Genomic DNA, 24,358 nt, shown 5'->3' with positions numbered 1-24,358 from the left:
GTATAAGGTGCAGAAGAAAGAAGCCACAGGTGCTGACAAAAGGAAAAAATCCACTAAGTCAAAGGTATGGAGAATAGGTGTAATACTTTGAGGACATTCACCTCTACTACAAGATCTTCGTTCTAAGTGTTAAAAAAGTTTTAATTTCAGCATATACAACAGTTTATTGACTAGCATGTTCCTAAAGCTTATTAGCAATAAGCTCAGGGTTAGTATTTCAGTATATTGGATTCACAACGCAAAATACATCCTGAAGTAGTTCAGGATCAATGCCTGCTAGAAGTACCAGCTTGTAGATTACCGGGAGCATAATTTCTTTAGAAAAAAAACATATTCTGTCTGTGTGCACAGAACAATGCTTCGAGGACCATAGTTTGCTTTCAGGCAAATCTAATTGAGTCAAGAATTAACTGGCTTTGCTTCCATACATACTTAAAACCTAAGTAGCTCTATTTTGTTATGCCTGCATTTATAACAATAATTACATAACATTTCTAATGAGTTATATTCCATTCAGCTGATATTTATTGTATCTTCTCTAATATCATAGGCAATTACTCCAAAGAGATTATTGACATCCATTACTACTGTAAGTACTAATATAATTTTCAAAAAACTAACTTTTCACCTCAAGGCTATGGGCTGTGGCCATTATTTACAGTTAAGTATAATTTTGCTTGACTTCTTGGTTGGTTGTTCTTAGTGAGTTTGATGTTTTTTCAATACAGCAGGAGTGGCAAAGTGCCACTCACAGGCTGTATGTTTCCCCCTGGGCATTTTTGCAGCCCTATTGCAAAAAAGCGCTTTAATTATCTTTCCTTTCTGATTTGCAGAAAATTGTCAACTTCTGCTCCTGAGGCTCAAGCAGTTTAAAATAATATCAGGAGTCTTGTACGGTTGCCCTAATGGCCCACCTCCAAATTTTTAAAAAGGCACTTTCTGTTAACTATTTTAAAAAAATGAAGATAGAGGATGAATTTAGCCTTCAAACCTCCTGAGCTTGTTCACACTTCCACTAAAAAGTCAGGAATGAGCCAGCCCTTTAAAACATAATCCAGTTCCTCAAGCATAGTGTCTAATGTTCCTTGAATAACCTGTTTCTGTGTATATTTTCTTTCTTACAGAAGAGTAATCTGCTTGCACCAGGTAAGCATCTCTGTACAATATTGCATATAATGGAGATGTTCTGTTTCCCCATTAATCCAGTGCCCCTACAAAACAGCAGATTGTTCTTCTCATTTTACAGTTGGAAATTGGATAATGAAATGGCAAGTTGCCCAGATGTAAATGCAAATTAACAGAGACATTTATCAAATATGCATATGTAAAATCTGTAGTTCAGAATTTTACCCGTGGTCTTTCAGTACCCAACAGTACATAGGAATTAACTTTCTGCTTCATGGAGTTCAAAATACTGCACATTTAACTCAAAGATTCTTCCCAATGAATTTTTAAAGGTTTTAGTTGATTAGATTATTAGCTGTTGTAGTTTAATGATACACTTTCCCCCCCTCACAGCAATGTCCAGTCCAGGAGGTCCAAATGCAGTGCGCACTAGTAATTTTGTTCTTGTTGGTTCACATACGATTTCACTGTCTTCAGTAGGGAGTACCAAATTCCAGCTGGACAAGGTAATCGAGTTATTCAGTAAGAGTGACTTTTTCCTTCTCTTTAGTCAACCCAAAATTCTTTGTGCTTCTTGCTATTGCATTAAAAAAGTATACTGTGTGCATAATGATTGTTTTTTTTAACTTACATGGTTGTTACATAGAGAAAGAACAAAGTTTTTTGGATATGGGCTGAAATGATGTATTGCCTTTTTCTTGCCCCTACACATATATAGTCATATGTCTGTTTTTATAAATTCTGGGTCCTTCAACTGTGTAATGAATATTCCTGGGGATAGCAAGTCGGTGCCTAGTTGTTGTTTTTTTCACATTTTAATTGCTAGCGAAAATAAATTCTTATAGGTATTGCTAGAATTTCTAAAATTTAACTTCGTATGTTAAAGAAAATGTTCAAGTTTTCTTGGCTATTCCTACATTTTCTTTTCAAGTGATGGTGCTTATATGAATCAAGTTTTTTTTTGTTTTTTGTTAATAGTACCTCTATTTTGTGGATAAAAGGAACTTTAGGAATTTGAATTAGGGAATTAACACGCACACATTGGATTAAACTAGGAAGTAAAGACGGAGCTTCACTTGTAAGCTTATGTGCTTAACTCCGTCCTTTTATAGCTTTCTTAATTTTCCCCCGAAACTTACTGAGTTTGTTGGCATGTGTTCCGATGTACAGTTCAAAAGCTTAAAGAGATTATCAAATGCATATCAGAAGTGTTATGCTGCTGCCTTTATTTCCTGTTTTGTTTTGCTTTTAGTTCTGATCAGTGTTGCCCATTTCTTTCTTTTTTGTAGATAAATTATGGAGTTAAGGAAAGAGAGCTGCTTGGTTATTTGTTCCAGGATAAGGTTGCTGTGTTTTCTTCAAAAACATCCCAGTGCATGCTACTCATGTCTTCCACTAAACTTTGTTTATGGCTTTACAACATGCTACTTCAAGGACCACTTCATAATTTTTAAATGAAATACTTGATTAATTCTAATTTTACAGAAGAATGTCCCTTCAGGAGCACTTCTTGCTGCCCTTTTGAGGTCTAGTGTGCTAAACAGATCTATAGTAGATTCATAGGGACTGTTGGAGTTACTGTTGCTCTTCTATCCTGTGAAATAGCTGTTAGCTATTGTGATTCTATGAATGATTGGCCTTCAAAATGACCTGTTGTTTGAGTTATCAGCCCACATCTATGTATTTCGTGGCTATATAAATAAAAGGTAGGTTCAGGGAAAGACTTCATTTTTAAAAAACATTGCATGCTGAAAAGTAAAAGTCCTTTGAGTTTAATTATCAGGCAAAAACCAAAAAAAATCGAGTTATAATTATAGCTTGCCATTAGAAACCATGGGAGCAGATATTATCTTTATATGTTGTAATACGAAATTTATTAATCTTGGCAAGCTTCTTTTTGACATCTGGATTGTGGGATATGTGTTGCAGCTATATGCTTCAGTCCATCAGCTACCAAGTTAAATAGGAATAGATTAGACACATTAGGATTGTAGAACTGCTGGATAGCTCAACGGCTTAGGTATCTGGCTGTGGAACCAGAGGTTGGGAGTTTGATTCCCCACTGTGCCTCCTTGACAGGGGCTAGACTCAATGATCCATAAGGTACCTTCCAGCTCTGCAGTTCTATGATGATGATGAAAAGATTTTTGTTCTTCCCAATAACACTTTTAACCTGCTTGTGAAAATGATAACGACATAAGTCGCAGGTGTTGAAGCTGCCCAGATAGTATTCTTGCATTACCCTTGAACAAATACGCCAGTTCGGCTCTTGCTGCACTGGAGGCTGCAGTCCGTTATCTTCATGGCTATGTGTAGGGACTGGAGATGGACATGAATTGATTTGGCCTGCTTTGTCAAAATTTGTACGTGTGGCAGCACAGGTACTGTGCATTCCCTCTCCCACCCACTCTCCGCTACATGCCACCTGGGTCCTCCTCCTTGGGAGGCTGTCCACTTGGGGCAGAAGCTCAGGCTTTCCTTCCCCACTTCCTCCGGCAGCTGACCACTCAGACAAGGAGGTGGAGCGGGGATTCTTGCTGAGCAGCAGTTGAGTGGTCAGCTGCTGGAGGAGGCAGGGAAGGGAGGACAGTGCCCTGAGGAGGAGGACCCAGGCAGCATGTGCCAGATTCTTAGTGGGGCAGCTGGTGAGGGGAGAGAATGTGGCACCTTTGGTGCCACACATATGAATTTTGACAAAGCGGACTGAATCAATTTGTGCCCATCTCTAGTAGGGACTACTTGCTTGTGATTTTTGTACTATAGGCACATATATCTACATCATTCTTCATAGAGAAGAAACTCCAGCAGAACTTTAAACCACATGGCATTTTGTTCCAGTTATGTCAGCGAATAACAATAGCTGCTGAACTTGTGGTTCTTATTTTACCAAAAAGGATAGAATTTTGTGCTTTGGGCTCTGGATACAACCTCTGTGTATGTTTGTGTGTAGGTGTAGGTCAAGTATTGTACTTGTTGGCTATATTAAATCAAGTGAAAATATTGAAAATGAAATCAAAGTGAAACATTAATATTCAAGTCTGTAAAGGTACAATCCACTCTTAAACACAGCAGTGCATTATTTGGGGCATGAGGTAGTTCCAGCTAGGTTTTTTTTAAAAGGCTGATTTTGGTAAAGGTCTCTGTTTATGCCCTATTCTGAAGCATCCTAGCAGAGTCTTGTTATTTTCTTTAGGTTTTATAGCACACTAAGCCTGAAGGTGGTATACTAGAGTAGGAGGAGCACTGATGGAGCTAAATAGTTGCCTGCTGCTGTCTGTTGAGAGTGACTTTGTGAGAAAATTTGTGCAGAACATACCTGTCTAAACTAAAAGAGCATGATCCTTCAATTTGGTGCCACACAATTCCTGTAACAATTTCTAATGACATCTTAAATGAAAGAAAAGATGGGAAGCCAGAATAAATTATTTTTCTATGCATGAATAGATTATTTTCCCAATTGTGTGCTAAAAGTAAAAGCATTTCAAAGTGTATCTTACTGCTGTGCCCTGAGCATGAGCAGTTGATTTAAGCAATCTACTCTTCCGTTGTATTTGTGTGCAGATTGTCATATTGGTTTGCCTTCGTTAGTCTAGTGGCTAGTTTTATTACACATAATCCCTTAGCTCAGATTGGAGCTCTAGTTGACTAAAACAATACGTCTGTATGTACAGAAGAGAAGAATTTTGTTGCATTCCTGTAACAATTTCAAGGGTGCCTCTAATGACAAACTGGCTTAGACACTTGAAGTGAAAGTGAGCTTCTCCAGTCCTGTTACTTTACGAGCAGGGTCATATGCTAAGTAGGAGGAGTTGACAGGTGTGAAACTTGAAGGATAGACTAGAGCAGTGGTTCCCATCCTTGGGTCCCCAGGCATTCTTGGACAAAAATCCTGGCCAGCAGAGGTAGTGATTAAGGCTTCTGGGAATTTTAGTCCAAGAACATAATAGTAAGAGTGGAATAGCAAGAAGAATCGAAAAAGACTTTAGAAAACTGCATTGGTGTGTTTGTTACACAACTATAGGAGTGCCATCTCTGGATTTGGAATGAAAGTATAACACGTAAACTTGATATGTCAGGTGCTGAACAGAGGCTCCTGGCTCAGCCTGTGCCGTGGGACGGTAAACTAGTTAAACAAAGCACACTTTAAATTCACTTATTTTATTCACATTTGCTCTTGTTGGGATGTACTTCATTTCATAAAAGCAGTTAAATAGTGCTGTTTAACTACCTTTTTTCTCTGGAGGTGTACAGAACACCTGTCTAGAATCTACTGTACTTCTGTGAACAAACTTTGGAAAAGATACAGTAACAGCCTGAAAAACCTACAACAACCATACAGTATTTTGGTCCTTCAAGTGTGCTGTCTTTGTTTCTTGGGAAAATGGACTTTTCTGCTTTGTTCATCAACATGCAGGGTTCAGTGTTTGTGTCTTGCTACAAGGAGGGATGCTTTTGTCTCTTGGATACTGCTTTGCTGTACCCAATGTCTAAATAATACACATCAGTACAACTAACACTGATTTCATTAAAAAGCTACCTCTGGTATCATGAGTCTTTCGTGTTTAAAAATTTGCCATTCTCCAAGCTGCTGTCTGACTGTAGAACTCCCATACCAGCTGCACTTGTTGGGATCTTGACTGGATCATCCAGCAATATAGTTTGGAGGGGGGGGCAGAGAAAAACACCTAACCAGGTGCAAGTAGTCAGTCTGACATAAGATCAATAGGTATTACTTGGGATTTTTTTTTAAATTGGACAAATGGCAGTTTTATTCATGAAGGGACAGTTTTGGCCATGAACTCAGTAATCAAAGCTGGTCCCTGATGCCAAAAGAGAAGTCTAATACAGTGGTGCCCCGTATAGCGAGGTTAATCCGTTCCGGATTAACCCTCGCTATACGGAATCATCGCTAAACGGGTAGGGGAAAGGTATTGGAATGCATTAAACTTTGTTTAATGCGTTCCAATACCTTCGTTACTTACCCGTTCAGCGAGGATTCCAGGTGCCGGCAGCCATTTTCGCGCCTTCGCTAAGCGAGGGCAGGGCGCGAAAACGGCTGCCGGCAGCCATTTCCGGGCTTCCGGCGGCCATTTTGGAACCGCCGATCAGCTGTTCGGCGGCTCCAAAATGGCCGCCGCAATACCCGATCTTCGCAATGCGGGTTTTCCCCATTGCGAAGATCGGGTATGTTTCCGTATAGCGATCCTGAAAAAGGGATCGCTATACGGAAACATCGCTATACGGTGCACTCGTTAAGCGAGGCACCACTGTACTATATTGCTAAAAATGTTATCTGCCGTGTGACCTTTGGTCAGGACTAACACAGCGGGCTCCAACTATAAGGTTGGAGATAGCTCCAGCTATCAGGACCTATAGCAGATTCTCCAAATCTGGTGAACGCCAGGTGTTTCAAATGAAAAGTTGTATTAAATGTGTGTGCTACTTGTATACAACCTCAAGCCAGCTAACTGAGCCCATCAGGATTGAACTCTGTCTTAAGTAGAGGCTTGACTGCAGTTAATGCAGTTTAACCGCTAAGTCCCAACTAGCATAGTAAATGGTTGGGGAGGATTGAAGTTAGGTATATCCCAGTATGTCTGGGCAGGACCAAGCTGTGGACTATAAGAACAACCTCCTTTTTCTATGTTCTTTCTTTGCTCTCACTGTTACCTGAGATGGATTCTTTTCATAATTGATGTGCTTCTTTAAAAACATTGGATAATCCTGGAAGTTGTATTAATGGAAATGAATGTATCATTCACATATATGTGAGTTGTTTGTTGAAGACTAAATTACAGCTTTTCTGTGTATTTGTTGGAAGTTTGTTTCTGAGAAGCCTGTGCCATATATGTTTTAACAGCCTTCTCATGTCTTGTTCCACCAGGGTTTTGCTACTCCCGTTTTCTTTCAACTTGATAGAATCAATTGGGGTGGCAGACGTAGGAAGCTCTGTTTCTGCAGTGTGGGTTTTCTTGAACCCCCAACTATCAAATGGCCAGAAATGACTTCCTCTTTTGAAGCTGGTGACAACTTGACAAAACTTTCTCAAATCTGAGCATTTACAAATTTATCTGGAATATACATGATGAACCTCACAGTACAGTATTTCAAAAACTAATGATTCAAAGGAGTAAATGTGGCTCTTTGGGAATGTTGTGGTGGTTTGTCTTGTAGTGGCTGTTAAAAGAGTGAATCTTTCACCTACTTATTTTTCAGGTTCCTTTTTTATCTCCTCTGGAAGGCCATATATATCTCAGGATTAAATGTCACATAGATTCTTGTGTGGAAGAGAGAGGCTTTTTGGTAAGTTACATAGAGCTTCCCATCACCTTATCTGGCTATCTAGGTTTTGTCTGATAAAGCAGGCCTACACTAATGTCAAAAGTCATCAAAATGTAGATATTGTGATGACTGCTGTGAAGTTTAGCTGACTGGTTACTGAATCTAGGAGGTGGCACTGTGTGCTGTAGAAACCAATGACAATCCCAAAATCAAAGAAAAGCTGCAATGCTTTATCACTGTGCTCAACAATCACTTTTATCAAATAGGGTTTATGACAAAATTAATGCAAATATTCCAGATGTATTGCAATAAAAGTGTAGACATCCTAGAGATACATTGGATCGTGATATTACAGTTTTGTTGTAAGTTGCCTTAAAAATTATAAGCAATATATAAAATACAGATATTCTCAACTATTAAATTTAAAGTTACTAAAACAGCCAGTTTGTGAGAGGAGGAGAAGTATCAAGTATAGGATGCTGGTACTGGGATCATCCTATACTTAATACATCTCCTTCTCTCACAAACTGGCTGCTTTAGTAACTTTAAATTAAGTATAGGATGCTGGTACTGGGGCTTCTTGGGAGGAAAGCGATGACAAACCTAGACAGCATCTTAAAAAGCAGAGACATTGGCTTGCCGACAAAGGTCCGCATAGTCAAAGCTATGGTTTTTCCAGTAGCGATGTATGGAAGTGAGAGTTGGACCATAAAGTAGGCTGACCATCGAAGAATGGATGCTTTTGAATTGTGGTTCTGGAGGAGACTCTTGAGAGTCCCCTGGACTGCAAGGAGATCAAACCTAATCCATTCTGAAAGAAATCAACTCTGAGTGCTCACTGGAAGGACAGATCCTGAAGCTGAGGCTTCAGTACTTTGGCCATCTCATGAGAAGAGAAGACTCCCTGGAAAAGACCCTCATGTTGGGAAAGAGTGAAGGCAAGAGGAGAAGGGGACAACAGAGGATGAGATTGAACAGTGTCATCGAAGCTACCAACATGAATTTGACCAAACTCCGGGAGGCAGTGGAAGACAGGAGGGCCTGCGGTGCTCTGGTCCATGGGGTCACAAAGAGTCGGACACGATTTAATGATTAAACAACAACAAGCTGGTACTGGGATCGGCCTCTGAGTGAATGTTTGCTGAGATGTGGTGCCTCGCAAGACGAATGCTTCGCATGACAAGATTTTTGGTCTTGCAAGGCACGTTTCCCATAGGAATGCATTGAAATTTATGTAATGCGTTCCTATGGGGGGGAAAGTCAGAAACCAAAAAAAGTCAGCAAAAATTCACTTGCCAGGTACAGTAGACTGAGCCCAGCTCCTCACATTGCCTTTGTAGCCCCAGAACAGCTGGAAAAAAGACCACCAAACAGCTCAGAGTCGTCAACCAGCAGGGAGCCGGCAGCCATTTTGTGGTCGTCTCCACCCCTGCCTCTCAGCTGATCAGTGCTGGGTCTAAGAGGCTTCCCCAGGCTTGTCTAGCAGGGAAAAGGCCTCTTAGACCCTGCGCCAATCAGCTGAGAGGCGGGGAGATGGGGGCAGGAGCAGAGACTACCACAAAATGGCTGCCGGCTCTGAGCTGTTTGGTGCTCTTTTTCCGGCTTTTCTGGGGCTACAAAGGCACTGTGAGGAGCTGGGCTCAGTCTACTGTACCTGGTAAGTGACTTTTTGCTGACTTTTTTTGGTTTCTGACTTTTTTCCCAATAAGAACACATTAATTAAATTTCAGTGCTTTCCTATGGGAAAACGTGCTTTGCAAGACGAAATTTTCGCTAGATGGCATTAACCATGGGACAGATTAATTTCGTCTTGCGAGGCACCACTGTAGTCAATTTATTTATTTATTTATTTATTGGACTTATATACCGCCCCATAGCGCTACAAGCACTCTCCGGGCGGTTTACAATTTTAATTATAAAGGCTACACATTGCCCCCCCAGCAAGCTGGGTACTCATTTTACCGACCTCGGAAGGATGGAAGGCTGAGTCAACCTTGAGCCGGCTACCTGGGATTTGAACCCCAGGTCGTGAGCACAGTTTTAGCTGCAGTACAGCGTTTTAACCACTGCGCCACGAGGCTCTTTATGGGAATGGTAAACTTAGGATATTTTTTTTGTCTCCTTAGACTATGTTTGAAGATGTCAGTGGCTTTGGGGCTTGGCATCGCCGCTGGTGTGCTCTTTCTGGAAATTGTATCTCTTATTGGACATACCCAGATGATGAAAAACGAAAAGTGAGTTAAAATTTATTTAAATTCATTATTTTCCAGAATAATAATAGACGTCTCATTTTGTTGTTTGTGGTCTTTGTGAATACATATATGGATTTCTACATCTGTATAGAGCAACATTTCAGAATGTTCGGTATCTGATTACTTTTGCTAGGAGCCCCATCCAACCCCTGCATGGAGCATGACCAAGTACATTCAAAGTGAATTTCCTCAGTTCCTTTTAGTTCATTGCAAGAGTGACTTCAGAGGAACTTAACTGAGTGCTACCTTCTAATCTTTCCCTCATATTTTTGGGGCTCTACCCAAATTTATGGACTCTATACATCTCTCTAGAGAATCAGAGTCAGAGAACAAAATCATGTAATTCAGCCTGGGTAAATTCCATATAGAACTATCTGAGGAAGGTTTATGAAGCAGAGATTCAGACTTTGAGAACTGAAGCTCTGTTCTTTCCTATTAGATATAACCCTCATGATAGTTGAAAGTCAGCCCAGAATCAACTCTTGCACGCAGCTTCAACCAGTATCTGTTGGGCCAGTGATCCCCTAGTATAGTCCTTGGCTCATGCCTTGACTTCATTTTTGGTGCATTCCTTTGACTGATCTTGGAATGTTTTTCAACTTTGACTAAAGCTCTGGTGTCATCCAACTCTAAAGTAACAGCTTTTATGGAAGATGTCAGTGCAAACTCCTCTGCCTCAGCCTCTCCCCAACCAACTCCAAGCAAGGATCTTTGCCAGCCTAGGCTGAAGAAACATTCACCTATATTACCACCTCTATTGATGCAGAAACCAACCAAAACCAAGACACAAGAAAACTGATCTCACGAAAACTACTGACAAGTGTTTTTTCATGGCATTGACCTGGAGAACAGCCATGACTATGACATCATCTATTCCACCTTTGTGTATCACTCTAAGCATCGGTGCCAGCTAGGCAACTGACTGTTGCTTAGCATCAGCAACACCTGCACCAACTTTGACCTTGGTTATGGACTTGACAGTGCCTCTGCACTCCTCTTTGATTCATATTTCGAACTCATTACCTCCAACTCGACTTTCTTATGAATCAACCTTTGTTGATTGCATTGGAACATCACAATTTAGCTGAAAAGATCAGCGCCTTGGCTGGACCTGAGAAGGAGAGACACTGAAACAAACACCATCCTGGGCCTAGCTACTCCAGGCCTGTGGGAACTACCCTGCCTTTCCATCAGGACCAAAAATTGGACCAACATTGGTATCAATACTTGCTTGATTCTGTCTGTTCTCAACCATCAGATGGGAATGGCACCCCTTGTTCTACACTGAAGAGTATTGATAATGGCCTCGGTCCTGCCCTTCATCAAGGCCTCACCTATTAGCCATCTCAGATCTCACCACTGGTCTTGGTCATCCTGTCAATCTAGGTCAGCCCATCAGCCTCACATCATTGGTATTAGCACTTACCATCCTACTACTTGCCATCTCCTTACCTGGAATGTTATTACCACAGGCATCACTACCTGTCTCGGTCTCCACAGTACCATATCCAAGGTGTTCTGGCCTAGTGGCTTATCCTATCTGGATACCTACCTTTGCTGCCTCAGTCTCCTCCAGCCAGCACTTTGTGCCACAATGACTACGGCTTCTCAGGATCCCACAGTACCAATTGTTCCTATCTGAAATAGACCCCAGGCCTCTACTGCTGTGACATTTCAGCAGAGCCTGCATCAGGAATACTTGGATTGGGATGATGACTTCATCTCAGATGCTTCCCAGCTCAGCTCCAGATTCACCATCCTTTCTCACCACTCCCATCGGATTATATTGGGTGGGACTTTGTATTTGTCTGAGGATGTTAGATGTCGTGGCATGTTCAGTTGTGTGCATACCCTTCTTCGTTACTAGTTTTACTTCCACTTTTTCCTGTACTATTGATCTTGGTGTAACATTTCTGTCTGAAGCTATCCTTGATACCTCCTACCTCAAGGAGAATCAGGAATCTTAACAGTATTCAAGATGAAGGGACTTTGTTTTTATTAAGCACTCCCAGCCAAATTCTGCAATTGTGGAGACTGCCCAGTCAAAAGGCCACCAGGAACATTATTTTCCCTTGTAGATAAATAGGGAAGAAAGCTGCTAATGCTGTGTCACTGTCTTTTTTTACCCTGCTCCCTTAGCAGTGCAGATAAGCAACTAACAAGCCATGATAGCTGCTTACCAGCAATTACTATGGGAGAAGCTGGATGCTTTCACCGTCCATCTCCTTGAAGACAATAAACAGCTTTTGCAATGAAGCACACAGGCTGCCCTTTCACCATATCAGCTTGGCCAGGCAAATGGATGTTGCAATATGAAATTGGTGTTTGTAGGTCTTACAACACACCCTACTGATGATCGTAATAGTCAAATACTGCAATGGTCCAATGTCCTAGAGCTTCAATACTATTAGGTCTTGTTGGTCTAGATGAATATAATTATAGGCTACTAGTGCTCTGGATGCTACAAAAAAGTGATAATCAAAACAATAACAAAAAACTTGAAGACCTACTGTACAGGAACAATAGAATGTTCTATTGTAAAAAAAATATTGAACTTCCTGGCCCTTGGAACTTGCAGACCCTGGACAAGAGAATGTTTACAGATGGGAGAAGTGAAAACAGGGTTATATATATGGGGACACAGGACACATGTACATAAGGAATTCATCATAACAAGAAAGCTCCATGTTGCGTTACATACACTGGATACCAATAATCAGTAGCAGAGCAGCTGTACACAAAGGCAGCTTACAAGCATCATGGATTTTCCTCCATAGAATTTAACTGGCAGATGGCCAGGTGATCATTTAGAAAATATATTTTTAGTGAACACCCTGTCTTCCTTCCAATATAAGGATATTGGCCTGCATCAAAGGGAGCTGTTGGGAGGCGGAGCCAGAAGGGAGAGGTGAGTCAAGAGTCTAGTCCAGGGGTGTCCAACCTTTCACCTTCCCTGGGCCACATTAGAAGATGATAATTTGGTTTGGGCCGCACATAAATTTGGTTTGGGCCACATGGGGGGGCAGCTCTAGCCATCCTCCGCAGACCCACTCCAAGTGCGCTTACTGGCAGCTGCGATCTCAGACAGCAGAGGCTGCCAGCTTCGATTCCAGTGGCTTTATGGGGCCGGGAGGGGGTCCACCTATTGACGGGGATGGTGCAATGCAGTCACGCAGCTCCCCTCCCCTCCCGCTCCTTCCTTCCCTCTCTCCCCTTCCTTCCCTCTCTCCCCAAGCACCGACAGTGTAACTTGAAACTTTGGAATTCCTTTAAAAATAAAAAATTGCACTGGGCCGCATTACGAGCCGACTTGGGCCCCATGTGGCCTGCCGGCCGTAGTTTGGACAAGCCTGGTCTAGTCAGTTCATTGAGAGACAGAGTCTGAGACAGAGTTTGGAAGAGAAAGAAGAGTTTAGGAGTTTGAGGCAGAGAGACTGTTTAAGGAGTGATTAGTCAGAGTGTGACCTGTATTAATTAAGATAGAAGAGGTTAAAGTAAAATACTGAAGCTTTGTGTAACTTTAAGAATGTGCTTAAGAACTAGTCCTAAAACAACTTGTGATCAATAAACCTGTTACTGTTTAAAAGTTCAGTACTGAATGGACCTCAGCCTTTCATAGGTAATATAGGTTGATAAAGAGATCAACTGGTGGTAGTGAGGTAAAGAACATGTTGGGATACTCGTGTGTGTTCTGTGTTGGGTGAAACAAGCTGGGGCCACGTGGGTAAATGTCACAGTATTGTACTTCATATGTGTGTTCTTAATATAATTAGAGGCTACTAAAGTTATTTTCTTCAATATATTTTCAAGCTTAACAACTTTAACATTTTAAGAGGTGTATTCTCTGTCTTTTTTAAAATGTACATTATTTTATAAGCTCTTGCATGTTTAGGATGTAATTGAAACATTCTCATTGTTCCTTTTCTACGCTTAAAAATATGCTCCTGTATTTTAGAATTATTTTTAGAAGCATTTTGGGCCTACAATTTTTCTAAAGCTATATGATTTTTGGCTGTTTTCAAATTCTGTCGTATTTTGTGCATACTGATGTTTCACTTCACCTATTGCCCAACACCTCCTCTTCCATCAAATTCATGCCACAACTCCATTACCATGTGTGGTACACTGTCACCAACAATGCCTGAGTCCCTACCCTCATCAGGAAGGGCTATGCAATGGAATTCAAAGTCCTTCCCCACTGAGAATCTTCCGAGTCACATTGTCAATCCCTCATCTGAAGGAAGAAGTCATCTCTGTATTACAAAAAAGTGGCATTAAAAGTATCCATCGTACCAGGTTCTTCTTCTACTTCACTGTTCCCAAGTGGATGGAGGCAAATCCATCCTGGACCTCTGTGGGGTGAACTAGTTCATTCATTCAGGGAGATTCTGAATGGTCACTTTCACCACATTTGTCCCATTCCTTTGCAACATAGCATGGTTTGTATCAGTGGACCTTAGAGATACATATTTTCACATCTTTATAGGGCCATCCCACAGATGATATCTGAGGCTTGTCCTGGGATATAAACGCTACCAATTCAGAGTTCTCCTCTTTGACTTGATGACTCCTCCAACAATTTTTACAGAGTGAAAAGTCCCTGTTATGGCATCTCTGCATGAAAAGAATAATGGTTTCCCCATGATTTCACATAATCCACAATTCTCTGTGTCATCATGAACTATTGATTCCTCTAGGAAGGATTTATTTTGGACGCACTTGGTCGTGTGGTACAGGGAGTGAGCTCCTGCCAAACATCCTTAGCTATCAAACATTCTGTAATGTTGCTCTGTTTGTAAACATACAAACTCATACATGTGAATTCATAGATCAGTCAAAGAACCTGTTACAGCTGTAACCTGTCATTCTTCCCTGAAATAGTTAAAGGTTTTTTCAAGCTTTACTGTAGTTATGATAATACAAATCATACCCATAATTGCTTGTCTGATTTACTCACAAAAATCCTCAATGACATTGCAACTTCTAATTGTTTCAGAGGACTGCTTATCATGAATAAAATCTCCAGATTGAGGAGAATGACTAGACATAGTGTAAAAGTGGGTCTCAAAACACATGGAACTGTTTGTTTGTTTTCATTTCAGCATCCATTAGGCTCAATAAACCTCGCAAATTGCACTAATCGTCATATTGAACCAGCCAACAGAGAGTTCTGTGCCCGACCCAACACTTTTGAGTTAATTACTGTCCGGCCACAGAGAGAAGATGACAAGGAAACACTGGTTAGCCAGTGCAAAGACACACTCTGTGTTACCAAGTAAGAAAATATGTGATGCATTTATCAATAGCGTAGAATTTCGGTAGGCTGTTTTGCAAAGGTCTGAGTATACAGTTGAGTCTTATATAAAGTGTGCTGCTTTATATAGACCACTATTTAATATTTTCAGTAGTAATATTGCTTTAAGAACAAATATTTAAAACAAAATACATTACAGAGTAAAAACAATTAAACTACAATAATAAAAATCCATTAAATAATTTAAAATATTTTTTAAAATGTTTAAACTTTAAAGCAAACACTGCTATTCCTGTAGATCCTTTTGTATAATTAATAGGATACTTCTGTGCTGGAGTAGTTTCTAAAGTAATGCCATTGTCCCCTGTAAAATATGACCTATGGATTAATCTTTGATCTCCTTTTATTCTTCCTTTTTAAAAGGAACTGGTTATCTGCCGATACTAAAGAGGAGCGTAATCTGTGGATGAAAAAACTCAATCAAGTTCTTGTTGACCTTCGCATGTGGCAGCCAGATGCTTGCTATGTTCCTATTGGAAAGCCTTGAATTTTGGGGAGGAATTCCCGTAAGAGCTTGCGTACAAAGCCAGATGCACATTATGTTGCTCTTTTACTACAGACCTTCAGAGAAGTTCTTTTGGGATTATTCATTACACTTCATGCTTTAAAATCTAGGAGGGGTATATGTACTGCTGGACTCTTTGCTGCCTCTAGAGTTCTAACTCTTCTAGCATTGGAACATGTTAGGTAGCTGTTTTAAGCTCTTTCACTGTGCTAAATATTTTATATACATACCTACATACATATATATAAAATACTTTTTCAAGTGTGTAGTTAAGTTTACTATTAAAGTACCCATTTTATTAATTATCAGAGCTTTCTTTATTTCAAGACCTGAAGAAATTAAGTATGGGGACAAAGGAAAGGGATCCTACTGAGATTTATCTGGACATATATTTTTCTTAACAGGAATGCCTTGATGTTTCTCATTTCTAGTGCTGAGCTGAAGCAGGAACATTGGTGTCCTGTGCATAAAAAGGCATTTTTTGGAAATGAATATTGGCGTTTTAGAGAGCATTTTTTGGTATTTAATGTTTTTGTACTTAGTATTTGTCAAGCATACCTGTCTAGCATAAAGATGACATAGACCAGTCATAGATCCCAATAGCAAAGAAAACAATTGTTAACAAGAAAACAAATTGGTGCATGATTTTGCACATAATATGGATTACAGGTATGAGCAGTTATGCTGTAAATTGCACATGTTCCAGAATACAAGTATCTGGAATGTTTTCTTGAAGCTGCTTTAAAAAAATAAACGTTCACTATTCCCTTCTTTCCTTAGTCATATTTATTTCTTTCATATTTTGAATTTAAAACTTTTGCTGATCTTCAAACACTAGGGAACTGTACAATTTCCATTTAAACTATAAGATGCAAACTGATAGCCTGTATGCTCCATAGGCATTTATAACAGAATCTATTAGATCATTTCAGATAACTTTGGTCAAAGCTTGCTCTGTTAAATAGCAGGTACACAGCTTTCACAAATGCTTTTTACTGGGCACCACTATGCATTATGTTGCTGCTGTAGCACATATCTTTAAGTATCATACAGAATACTTTCACTGAACTGCTATGCCTTCACAGACACTGATATTTTCCCCTTCTTCTTCATCTTTTCTCTTATCACTTTCAATATTTGTTTTTTTCTTGATACTTTAAAATATGAACAAGATCTTTTCAGCACAAATAAAAAATATTTGTATATCAAAGAGATTGCCTACCGATCAGTGTGTTGTCTTAAAGTTATATATAGATACTCCATGACTTATTAGTTCAAGTTGTTGCATAAATTTCTCCAGATCTCCACAGGTGTCACCAAAATTATATTTTGAGTTATTTGGTGGAAAATAAATATCAGAGAAGTATTAGTATGGGTGACTAAGTTAGCTATCTCAACACATTGAAAGTTGGAGCTGGCTACATTGACTTCAGTACATTTGATGTCGTATTTGGTTGATAAATAAAATTATCAGGTATTCGCGAAGGCTTTCATGGCTGGGATCTAATGGTTGTTGTGGGTTTTTCAGGTTCTTTGGCCGTGTTCTGAAGGTTGTTCTTCCTAACGTTTCGCCAGTCTCTGGCCGGCATCTTCAGAGGACAGCACTCTGTGCTCTGGTGTCGCTGGCCTGGGAGTGCAGTATTTATGGCTGTCTTTTTCTGTAGATGGGTGATTAGTGTGTCTTATTGTGGGTGTATTGTTGTGCTAAGGAGAAGAGATCTGTCACTGGTTGATGGGTGTCATTAGCTATGGTCTAAATGGGGTTTTTCACTTTGCGATTATCAGTTCCCTGCTTCGGGAACTGATTCTTCACAAAACAACGATTTTAAAACAGCTGATCGGCGGTTTCAAAATGGCTGCCGAGTAAACAAAATGGCTCCCCGCTGTTTTCTGAGATGGATTCCTCACAAGACAGGCAGCAAAAACGGCTGCCCTATGGAGGATCTTCGCTGGACGGTGAGTTTTGACCCCATTGGAACACACTGAAGGGGTTTCAATGGGGTTTTTTGCTTTACGATGTTGTCGCTCAACGGTGATTTTCCTGGAATGGATTATCGTCGTTAAGCGAGGCACCACTGTACATCACATTTTAAATGGAGAAACACTTTTACGGTGTTACATTGTCAGTCTATGAGTTCTGCAGTGGTTGAAGGATGTTACCAATAGATCCCCTTGGAGGAAAGAGTTTGCCCATGTGGAACTAATGCAGTTGAATAACCCACTATTTATTTGACTGCCCAATCTATAAAGATCAGAGAGTAGCTTTGTTCTAAGAGTTAGGTCTCACATTTGATAGATCTGGTGCATATTTGATAAATTTTCTATTGGGGAGATAAGGTGCCATACGTTTCTCAAAAGACTTTGCAATGGTTTTAAGAAGGAAGTTCTGTAGTTATAATGATCATGCTGTAACTGAGGATTGAACTGTTTCACATGATAATGTTTTTAGATGATTTTATTTGTATATTATATTTGATGTTTTATCCTTTTCAAACTTCTTTTGTAATGGCTACAGCTATACACAAATAAACTTGCTTTATTTAAAGTTATATACACATAGGGGCTTCAACCTAGCCACAAGATTTTATCTAGTGTGTCAAAAGGGAAGCTTCAAGGAGCAGCAATTCTCTCCTAAAGCAAGGCATGGGAACTTGTTGGGAAGAGAATACATAGCTAGTGCTCAGGGGGCAAAATTGGTCCTCAGAGTTTGTTCACTCTTGCTTGTATCCAGATAAAAATTTGCCAGAATATTACTTGATTGGGCACACAAAGCAGTCATCCCTTGTTCCAAGAGTGACTGTAGATAGGGAAAAAACAGAAACAGCAATTTTTGTGTGTGTAGAATAATATGGCTGTTTTTACTGTTTATTTGAGGGAATGAATTATTTAATTCACTGTTGAATTAAATTGGGAGCTGGTTTGAGGTTTTAAAATTTTATTTAGCATCACATGAGTTTTGTGTCCGTATATGCATCCTCATGGAATAACTTTTAGTCTGGTTGTAAGCTTTGTCATATCCTCTGGGTCCCATTTTTTCCTCAGTATCAGGAATTTAATTCTTCACTTCTTGTGCATTTCTTGAAGCTGAGCTTGCCTGAGACAGCTGATGCCTGAGCAACTTTTATTCAACAACCTACAACACAGTCCACATCATATCCAAAGGCATAATAGTTCTGTACAGCCATTGTGTTATTTTGTGTTTTGAGTAGAGAATTATTTATCACTGGTCTAAATCGCCTTTTTTAATATTTACTTTTTAAATATAAGTTTTGAACTGGCACAATGATGCAATGATAAAATAGAAGCAGATGGGGAGAAAAGAAATCAACCATTGGACTTGGCACCCGAAACTCAGCAAAAAACCCACACTTTCAGCACAGACTAAAATAAGTTTTTTTTAAAAAAAAAAGTGTGACCAGAATTGATTTAAAATAACTCCTACGTAGGGGTTTAAGAAAACTCACTTCCTGGCCAAAAAAAAAAAGGCATACTTTTTGTAACTGGAGATTATTAATTCACTGTCAAGTGTGTCAAACCTGATACAAAAAGAGGAGTATTGTGACATGTAGTCAAGCTCCAAGTAAGAACAACTAACATGAGCAGGATTCATTCTGTGAATGTTGTTGTTTAGTCACTTAGTCATGTCTCACTCTTTGTGACCCCATGGACCAGAGCATGCCAGGCTCTCCTGTCTTCCACTGCCTCCCAGAGCTGGGTCAAATTCATGTTGGTAGCTTCGATGACACTGTCCAACCATCTCCTCCTCTGGCATCCCCTTCTCCTCTTGTCTTCACACTTTCCCAACATCAGGGTATTTTCCAGGGAGTCTTGTCTTCTCATGAGAATTCTTTGAATACAGTGTAGGATTTTAAAAGATACTGTTTTAGTAGGGGCAAAACAAGGTCTCTGTCCTCAACATTGGCTAGCCCACTCTGAATCACCAACATGGGTACACAGTTGATTTCTTGCCCCAAGAAAAGTACTTGTTATTGCCCAACTAAATAACTTTCAATAAAAGTTAAAAAGACAAAAAGTTATAACAAGGAACCACTACTCTGGAGAGAGAACCAACCAGGAACCAAGATAGCTACTTAACCCAGAATCTCCTCTGTCATAGCAAAATTAAATCTAACAAAGGGAAAAACCAAAAAGAAAACATAAAGACATGCGCAAACATAGCAAATATAGAGGCATAAGGAAGAAATATATCAGACCACTGCAACATCAAAGGGAAAACATCTGGATGCATATTTAACCTTTAAATCTTCACAAAACATCCTAGAGGATTCAGAAAGGGGCAAACATTGAAGCAGATTCAGTGTTGGACACAACAGAACAACTACAACTTGAGAGTCAGGAATGGACTATGGTAATAAATGCATAATAAGCAAAAATTGAAGAATTTACAACAGGAGTCACATCTACTGCCCAAACAAATAATTATGTGACCAAAATAAGGAATACTCTCAAAGAATTCCAGAATTGGGGTAGGATTTAGCAATAGGATGAAAGAACTTGGAGTACATATGGGCAGAAAGGTGGTATAGGAAGTTTTAATTTAGGGCAATGATGGAAAATAATAGTAATCAGAAAACACATTTCACTACAGAAAAGACCATATTTTTATATGTGTCAAAAGAACTTGACATGGTGGGAAACTTTAATACTGACCTCAAAGGAAGAAGAAAAGCAAATGTGCACTACATGTTCAGCATGTGTTGTTTTAAAGTATTATCAAGCTGCTTTGAACTTATGGAGACCCTATGAACATAGACCTCCAGAAGATCCTATCATTAACAGCCTTGCTCAGAAGAAGAATCCACATGATACAGGTTTTGCTGTTCACCATGTAAAAAAAGATGCTGGGAGTCATGTGATTCCTAAGTTGCTGGAAGGCTTCCCTGTGACTGAGTTTTTTCCCCTGACTTCATTCAAATCAGAGATCTCTATGTTGCTGCTGTCATTATTGTTTAATAATCTTTACAACAACCTCAAAAGGTAGCTCAGGAAGGAAGAAACACATAGTGCAATTTTCCTTATGACCACATGGTTTCAGAATGCACATGGAAGGCAGCACCTACGTATTTACAAGTTTTTCTGTCCCAGAGTTCCCCTGTGCATGGAAAGCTGGATAAACTAGAAGCCTTCTCTCTGATTTTGTATACATGTTCATTCATAGGTAGCACTGTCCCATGACATACCATTAGGTTAGTCTGCTAGAAATTTGTACTGAATTTTGGCCTGCAAAGAACAAAAAAATTGCAGCCTATTCACATATTGGAAGTATTTGAAAGAACTTGAATACAATATAAGAATCTGAAGTGAAATAGACAATTAGTAATATTAAAGTTCAGGAGATCTGATTGCTAGGTGGTGGTAGTAGCTGTACCTGTAGTTGTGGCAGTTATTATCATTGTTATTATTAACAACATCCTACTTTTGTTACAAAAAAGGATATGTTATCTACCGTAACTGTAGTTCTTCAAGTGGTCATCTGTGAACTTACACCAAAGGGTTCTATTGTGCCTTTGCAGAGATGTTCAGGAAACTTATATAGCTGAGCAGCATTTTGGCAGAGATCCCACCTGTTGTACTCTGCATTTTCATCAGCTTTCCTTCTTTTAATTCAGTTCCTTTGTTGCTGACATTTAGCAGAACCTCTAGAGAAGAGGCATGTGGTACAGTATGTGTGAGTTCACAGATGATCACTTGAAGAACTACAGTAATGGTAAATAACCTGTCCTTCTCTTTCATGGTCTCTGTGAACTTACTCTAATGAGGGAATAGCAAACTTACCTTTAGATGATGGGTAGATGTTACTGGAGCACTGAAGGTAATAAGGCTGTGCCAAATCTGGTATCTCTCTGAGAGTTGGCATCAACTCTGTAGTGTCACATGAAGGTAGACAGTTGGGGCCACATCACTGCATGACAGATGTCTGGAATTTATTTATTTATTTTATTAGACATCTACCCTGTCCATCTAGACCAAAGGTCTACTCTATGAGTACACTCTTCTGGACGGCCGTGGAAGTAGTAACAGATCTCAGTGGGTGTCCTCTGATTGGCAGAAGGGGACACTGGGTTGTAGTTCATAGGTAAATGTTATACCTATGATCTATTTTGACAGTCTTTGTGGAGAAACTTGTGGAGAAACTTGCAGTCCTTTTTGATTCCTCCCTAGATTTTCTCCATGATTTGGTTCTTGGATGTAGAAGGCTAGTGCCCTGTGAATGTCCAGTGCATGTAGAGATTTCTCAATGTTGCCTTGTTCCAGGAAGAAGGCAGGTAATATGATGTCCTGATTTAGGTGAAACTCAGAGACAACTTTGCATTGAAAACATACATGTGGATGAAGGAGCACCTTGTTCTTGCGAAAGACTAAATATGGCAGATCCACACAGGACTTTAAAAAGCTGGGGTTTTTTAAACGTGTGAAGATGGTAGACCCAGTCACATTATCTGGCTATATTTTGTCTGATAAAGCAGGCCTACACCAATTTCAAAAGTCATCAGAATTACTGTATTGTGATGACTGCTGTGAAGTTTAGCTGACTGGTTAGTGAGTCCAGCAGGTGGCACTGACAGTCCCAAGATTAAAGAAAAACTGCAATGCTTAGCATTGTGCACTGATCACTTTTATTAAATGGGTTTTATTAGAATGTTACCACAAAGATTCCAGATATGCTGCAGTAAAACTCCAGACATCCTAGAGATAGGCTGGATCGCGATATTACAACTCTGTTATCATCGTTTAGTCGTGTCCAACTCTTCATGACCTGTTATAGGTTGGCCTTTGTTCAAAAGAAAAAAGATAGAAAATATAAATATTCTCAGCTGTTAAATGCACTGGTTATAAAAACAGCTTACTAAAACAGCTTGCACATGAGAGGATATTGTTTTTGTCTCCCCAGATGATATTTGAAGATGTTAGTAGCTTTGGGGCTTGACATTGGTATTGATGTACTCTTTCTGGAAATTGTACCTCTTGATATATTCAGATGATGAAAAGCAAAAAGTAAGTGCAGTGCTAAAATTCACCTAAATTTGTGATTTAATAACACCCTGAATAATAGAAGCTGTTTCCATTTTGTTGTTCCCTGAAATGGTACAATATAGAGGCCTTTCCTCAAACTTTATTGCAGCTATCATAATGCAAAGCAGATCCATAATTACTCTTTGTTCTTCTTTGTGGCCTCTGTGAATCACACTCTGGGTGATCCACGCCTGCACGGAGCCTCATCGGAAAGTTCTAGAGCTTCTGAGGTAGCAAAAAACACATTAGAATAAGGCCCCTCCCCCCTCGTATAAATACCTTGGTGCCAAGGCTCCCCTTTCAGTTTTCTTTCAATTGCCGCATTGAGAGCCTCATAGTTCTGCTTCTGTGAGTAAAAGAGAAAGAGAGTTTATACTTGATTCCTTCCTGTTATCAATCTTTTTTCCTTTAAAGGTTTAGATCAAATTCATTATCATCAGAGATTTCTTCTTTTCGACTTCACTTGGTCTCTGGCCGCAGCACACACACCCCCCCCGCAATCATAGTTTTTTCTCCTCAACTTATTTTTTCATGGCGCCTTTGGGCCCATTTCAACACTGTGTGATCTGTGATAACAAAATACCACTCTCCAATGGACACACCAAGTATCTTTTTTGCTTGGGAGAGGCACACCCGACATCCTCCTGCCAGCATTGTAAGAACTTCAAGCACGGAGTCCTCCATTCTCTCTTATCCAGATTAAAACTCTGTATTTAGGAACAATCCCTTCAACCAACCAAAATGACCCAGCCTACTTTTAAGGCCACCTCAAAAACCAAAGCAATGGAGAAGGCTCTTTCTGAAGCCTCAAAACAACGTCCATCGACCACACCATCCCACTCTGACGCTCCATACACTTTGTCTAAAACTTCAAATACCCATAAATTGAAGTGCTTGATACACAAATCCTCAATATCGAAGCCCTCCACTAAACGTCAAATGTACACCGATACCTCTTTGGTTCCGGAATCTTCTCTGCCTAAAAGACCAAAACAGCATAAATCTAAAGCTGCAGTCATTTCTCGGCAGCCTCAACAAACCACCAAATCAATCTCTATTGGTTCACCTTCTGACAATGATGGAATTCCCTCTCATCAACCCTGCTCCCAATCACCAGAATGGGATGACAGAGCTGATTGATTAATATATTTTCCCTCCAGTACTTAATACTCTGTTCTTTCAAGCAACCCTTCCATAGTTGCTTCACCTGACAGGGTGAACAACAACTAGAGACCATACCTTATTTGGTAACATCTGATTGTTCACCATGACCGCCTCAGAGTCATTGGCCCCAACAGTCCCTGGAGCCGTCTCTTTCACGCATGGCTGAGACCCGCATTCAGCACTCTCACTGGATCACCATTTGCCCCAGTCAGCACTTGACTGGACAAACTGCAACTGCCAATCAGCCAGTTGCTCTATCCAGCTCAGCCATACCTTCTCATGGCGGGCCTCGATCTCGACAGGTGTTGAAACGGCCATATCACCATGACCCACATTTCCAACCTGCTCCCTACCTGGCACCTAAAAGACACAGGATGGTCCAGCAATTTTCTTGTCCAAGCGAGGCTTTTACAGCTCCAGCTTCTCGATATTTTCCCACTAATTCAGATGAGGAAAATCATTGCTCTCGCTCGGCATCTCCAGCATCTATATCGCTGTTTTACCAGCTCGTCAACAACCTCCATTTCGACATCACTGAGACACAGGCTCTGATATCGATGATCCTCGATATCTATTCTGGTCCATGGACACTTGTTCTGTCCCTCTATCGATGCACAATTTCCATTGCCTGATAGAACCAAGCCATCAAACTCGACGTCACTATGACCACGAGTTTGACAT

General features: G+C 40.1%; 2 protein-coding genes across 5 annotated transcripts in view; one reads left to right on the top strand and one right to left on the bottom strand.

The window, feature by feature from the left end:
• The window catches only part of ANLN (anillin, actin binding protein), a 39,237-nt gene extending 22,549 nt beyond the window's left edge, over positions 1 to 16,688 (top strand). Inside the window, exons 17-25 of one of the 4 annotated variants that reach the window (XM_073003783.2) lie at positions 8 to 64; positions 551 to 589; positions 1,125 to 1,146; positions 1,519 to 1,631; positions 2,415 to 2,468; positions 7,342 to 7,428; positions 9,534 to 9,641; positions 14,762 to 14,934; positions 15,337 to 16,688. In XM_073003783.2, the coding sequence (XP_072859884.2) occupies positions 8 to 64; positions 551 to 589; positions 1,125 to 1,146; positions 1,519 to 1,631; positions 2,415 to 2,468; positions 7,342 to 7,428; positions 9,534 to 9,641; positions 14,762 to 14,934; positions 15,337 to 15,460 (777 nt within the window). In that variant the 3' untranslated portion in view covers positions 15,461 to 16,688. The remainder of the gene's footprint in view (positions 1 to 7; positions 65 to 550; positions 590 to 1,124; positions 1,147 to 1,518; positions 1,632 to 2,414; positions 2,469 to 7,341; positions 7,429 to 9,533; positions 9,642 to 14,761; positions 14,935 to 15,336) is intronic. The other 3 variants (XM_078377483.1, XM_020788167.3, XM_078377484.1) reach the window with 3 other exon arrangements.
• Positions 16,689 to 22,093: 5,405 nt separating this feature from the next.
• AOAH (acyloxyacyl hydrolase) overlaps positions 22,094 to 24,358 on the bottom strand; it is a 196,849-nt gene continuing 194,584 nt past the window's right edge. The window contains exons 23-24 of the mRNA XM_073003781.2: positions 22,793 to 22,859; positions 22,094 to 22,271 (exon numbers count right to left, since the gene is read on the bottom strand). The gene's annotated coding sequence lies outside the window, so the exon portion shown is untranslated. The remainder of the gene's footprint in view (positions 22,272 to 22,792; positions 22,860 to 24,358) is intronic.

This window comes from Pogona vitticeps, chromosome 6 (assembly GCF_051106095.1).
Source record: "Pogona vitticeps strain Pit_001003342236 chromosome 6, PviZW2.1, whole genome shotgun sequence".
Taxonomy (NCBI): Eukaryota; Metazoa; Chordata; class Lepidosauria; order Squamata; family Agamidae; genus Pogona; species Pogona vitticeps.
The sequence above is the reverse complement of the archived record's forward strand: the minus strand, read 5'-3'. Positions and strand labels throughout refer to the sequence as shown.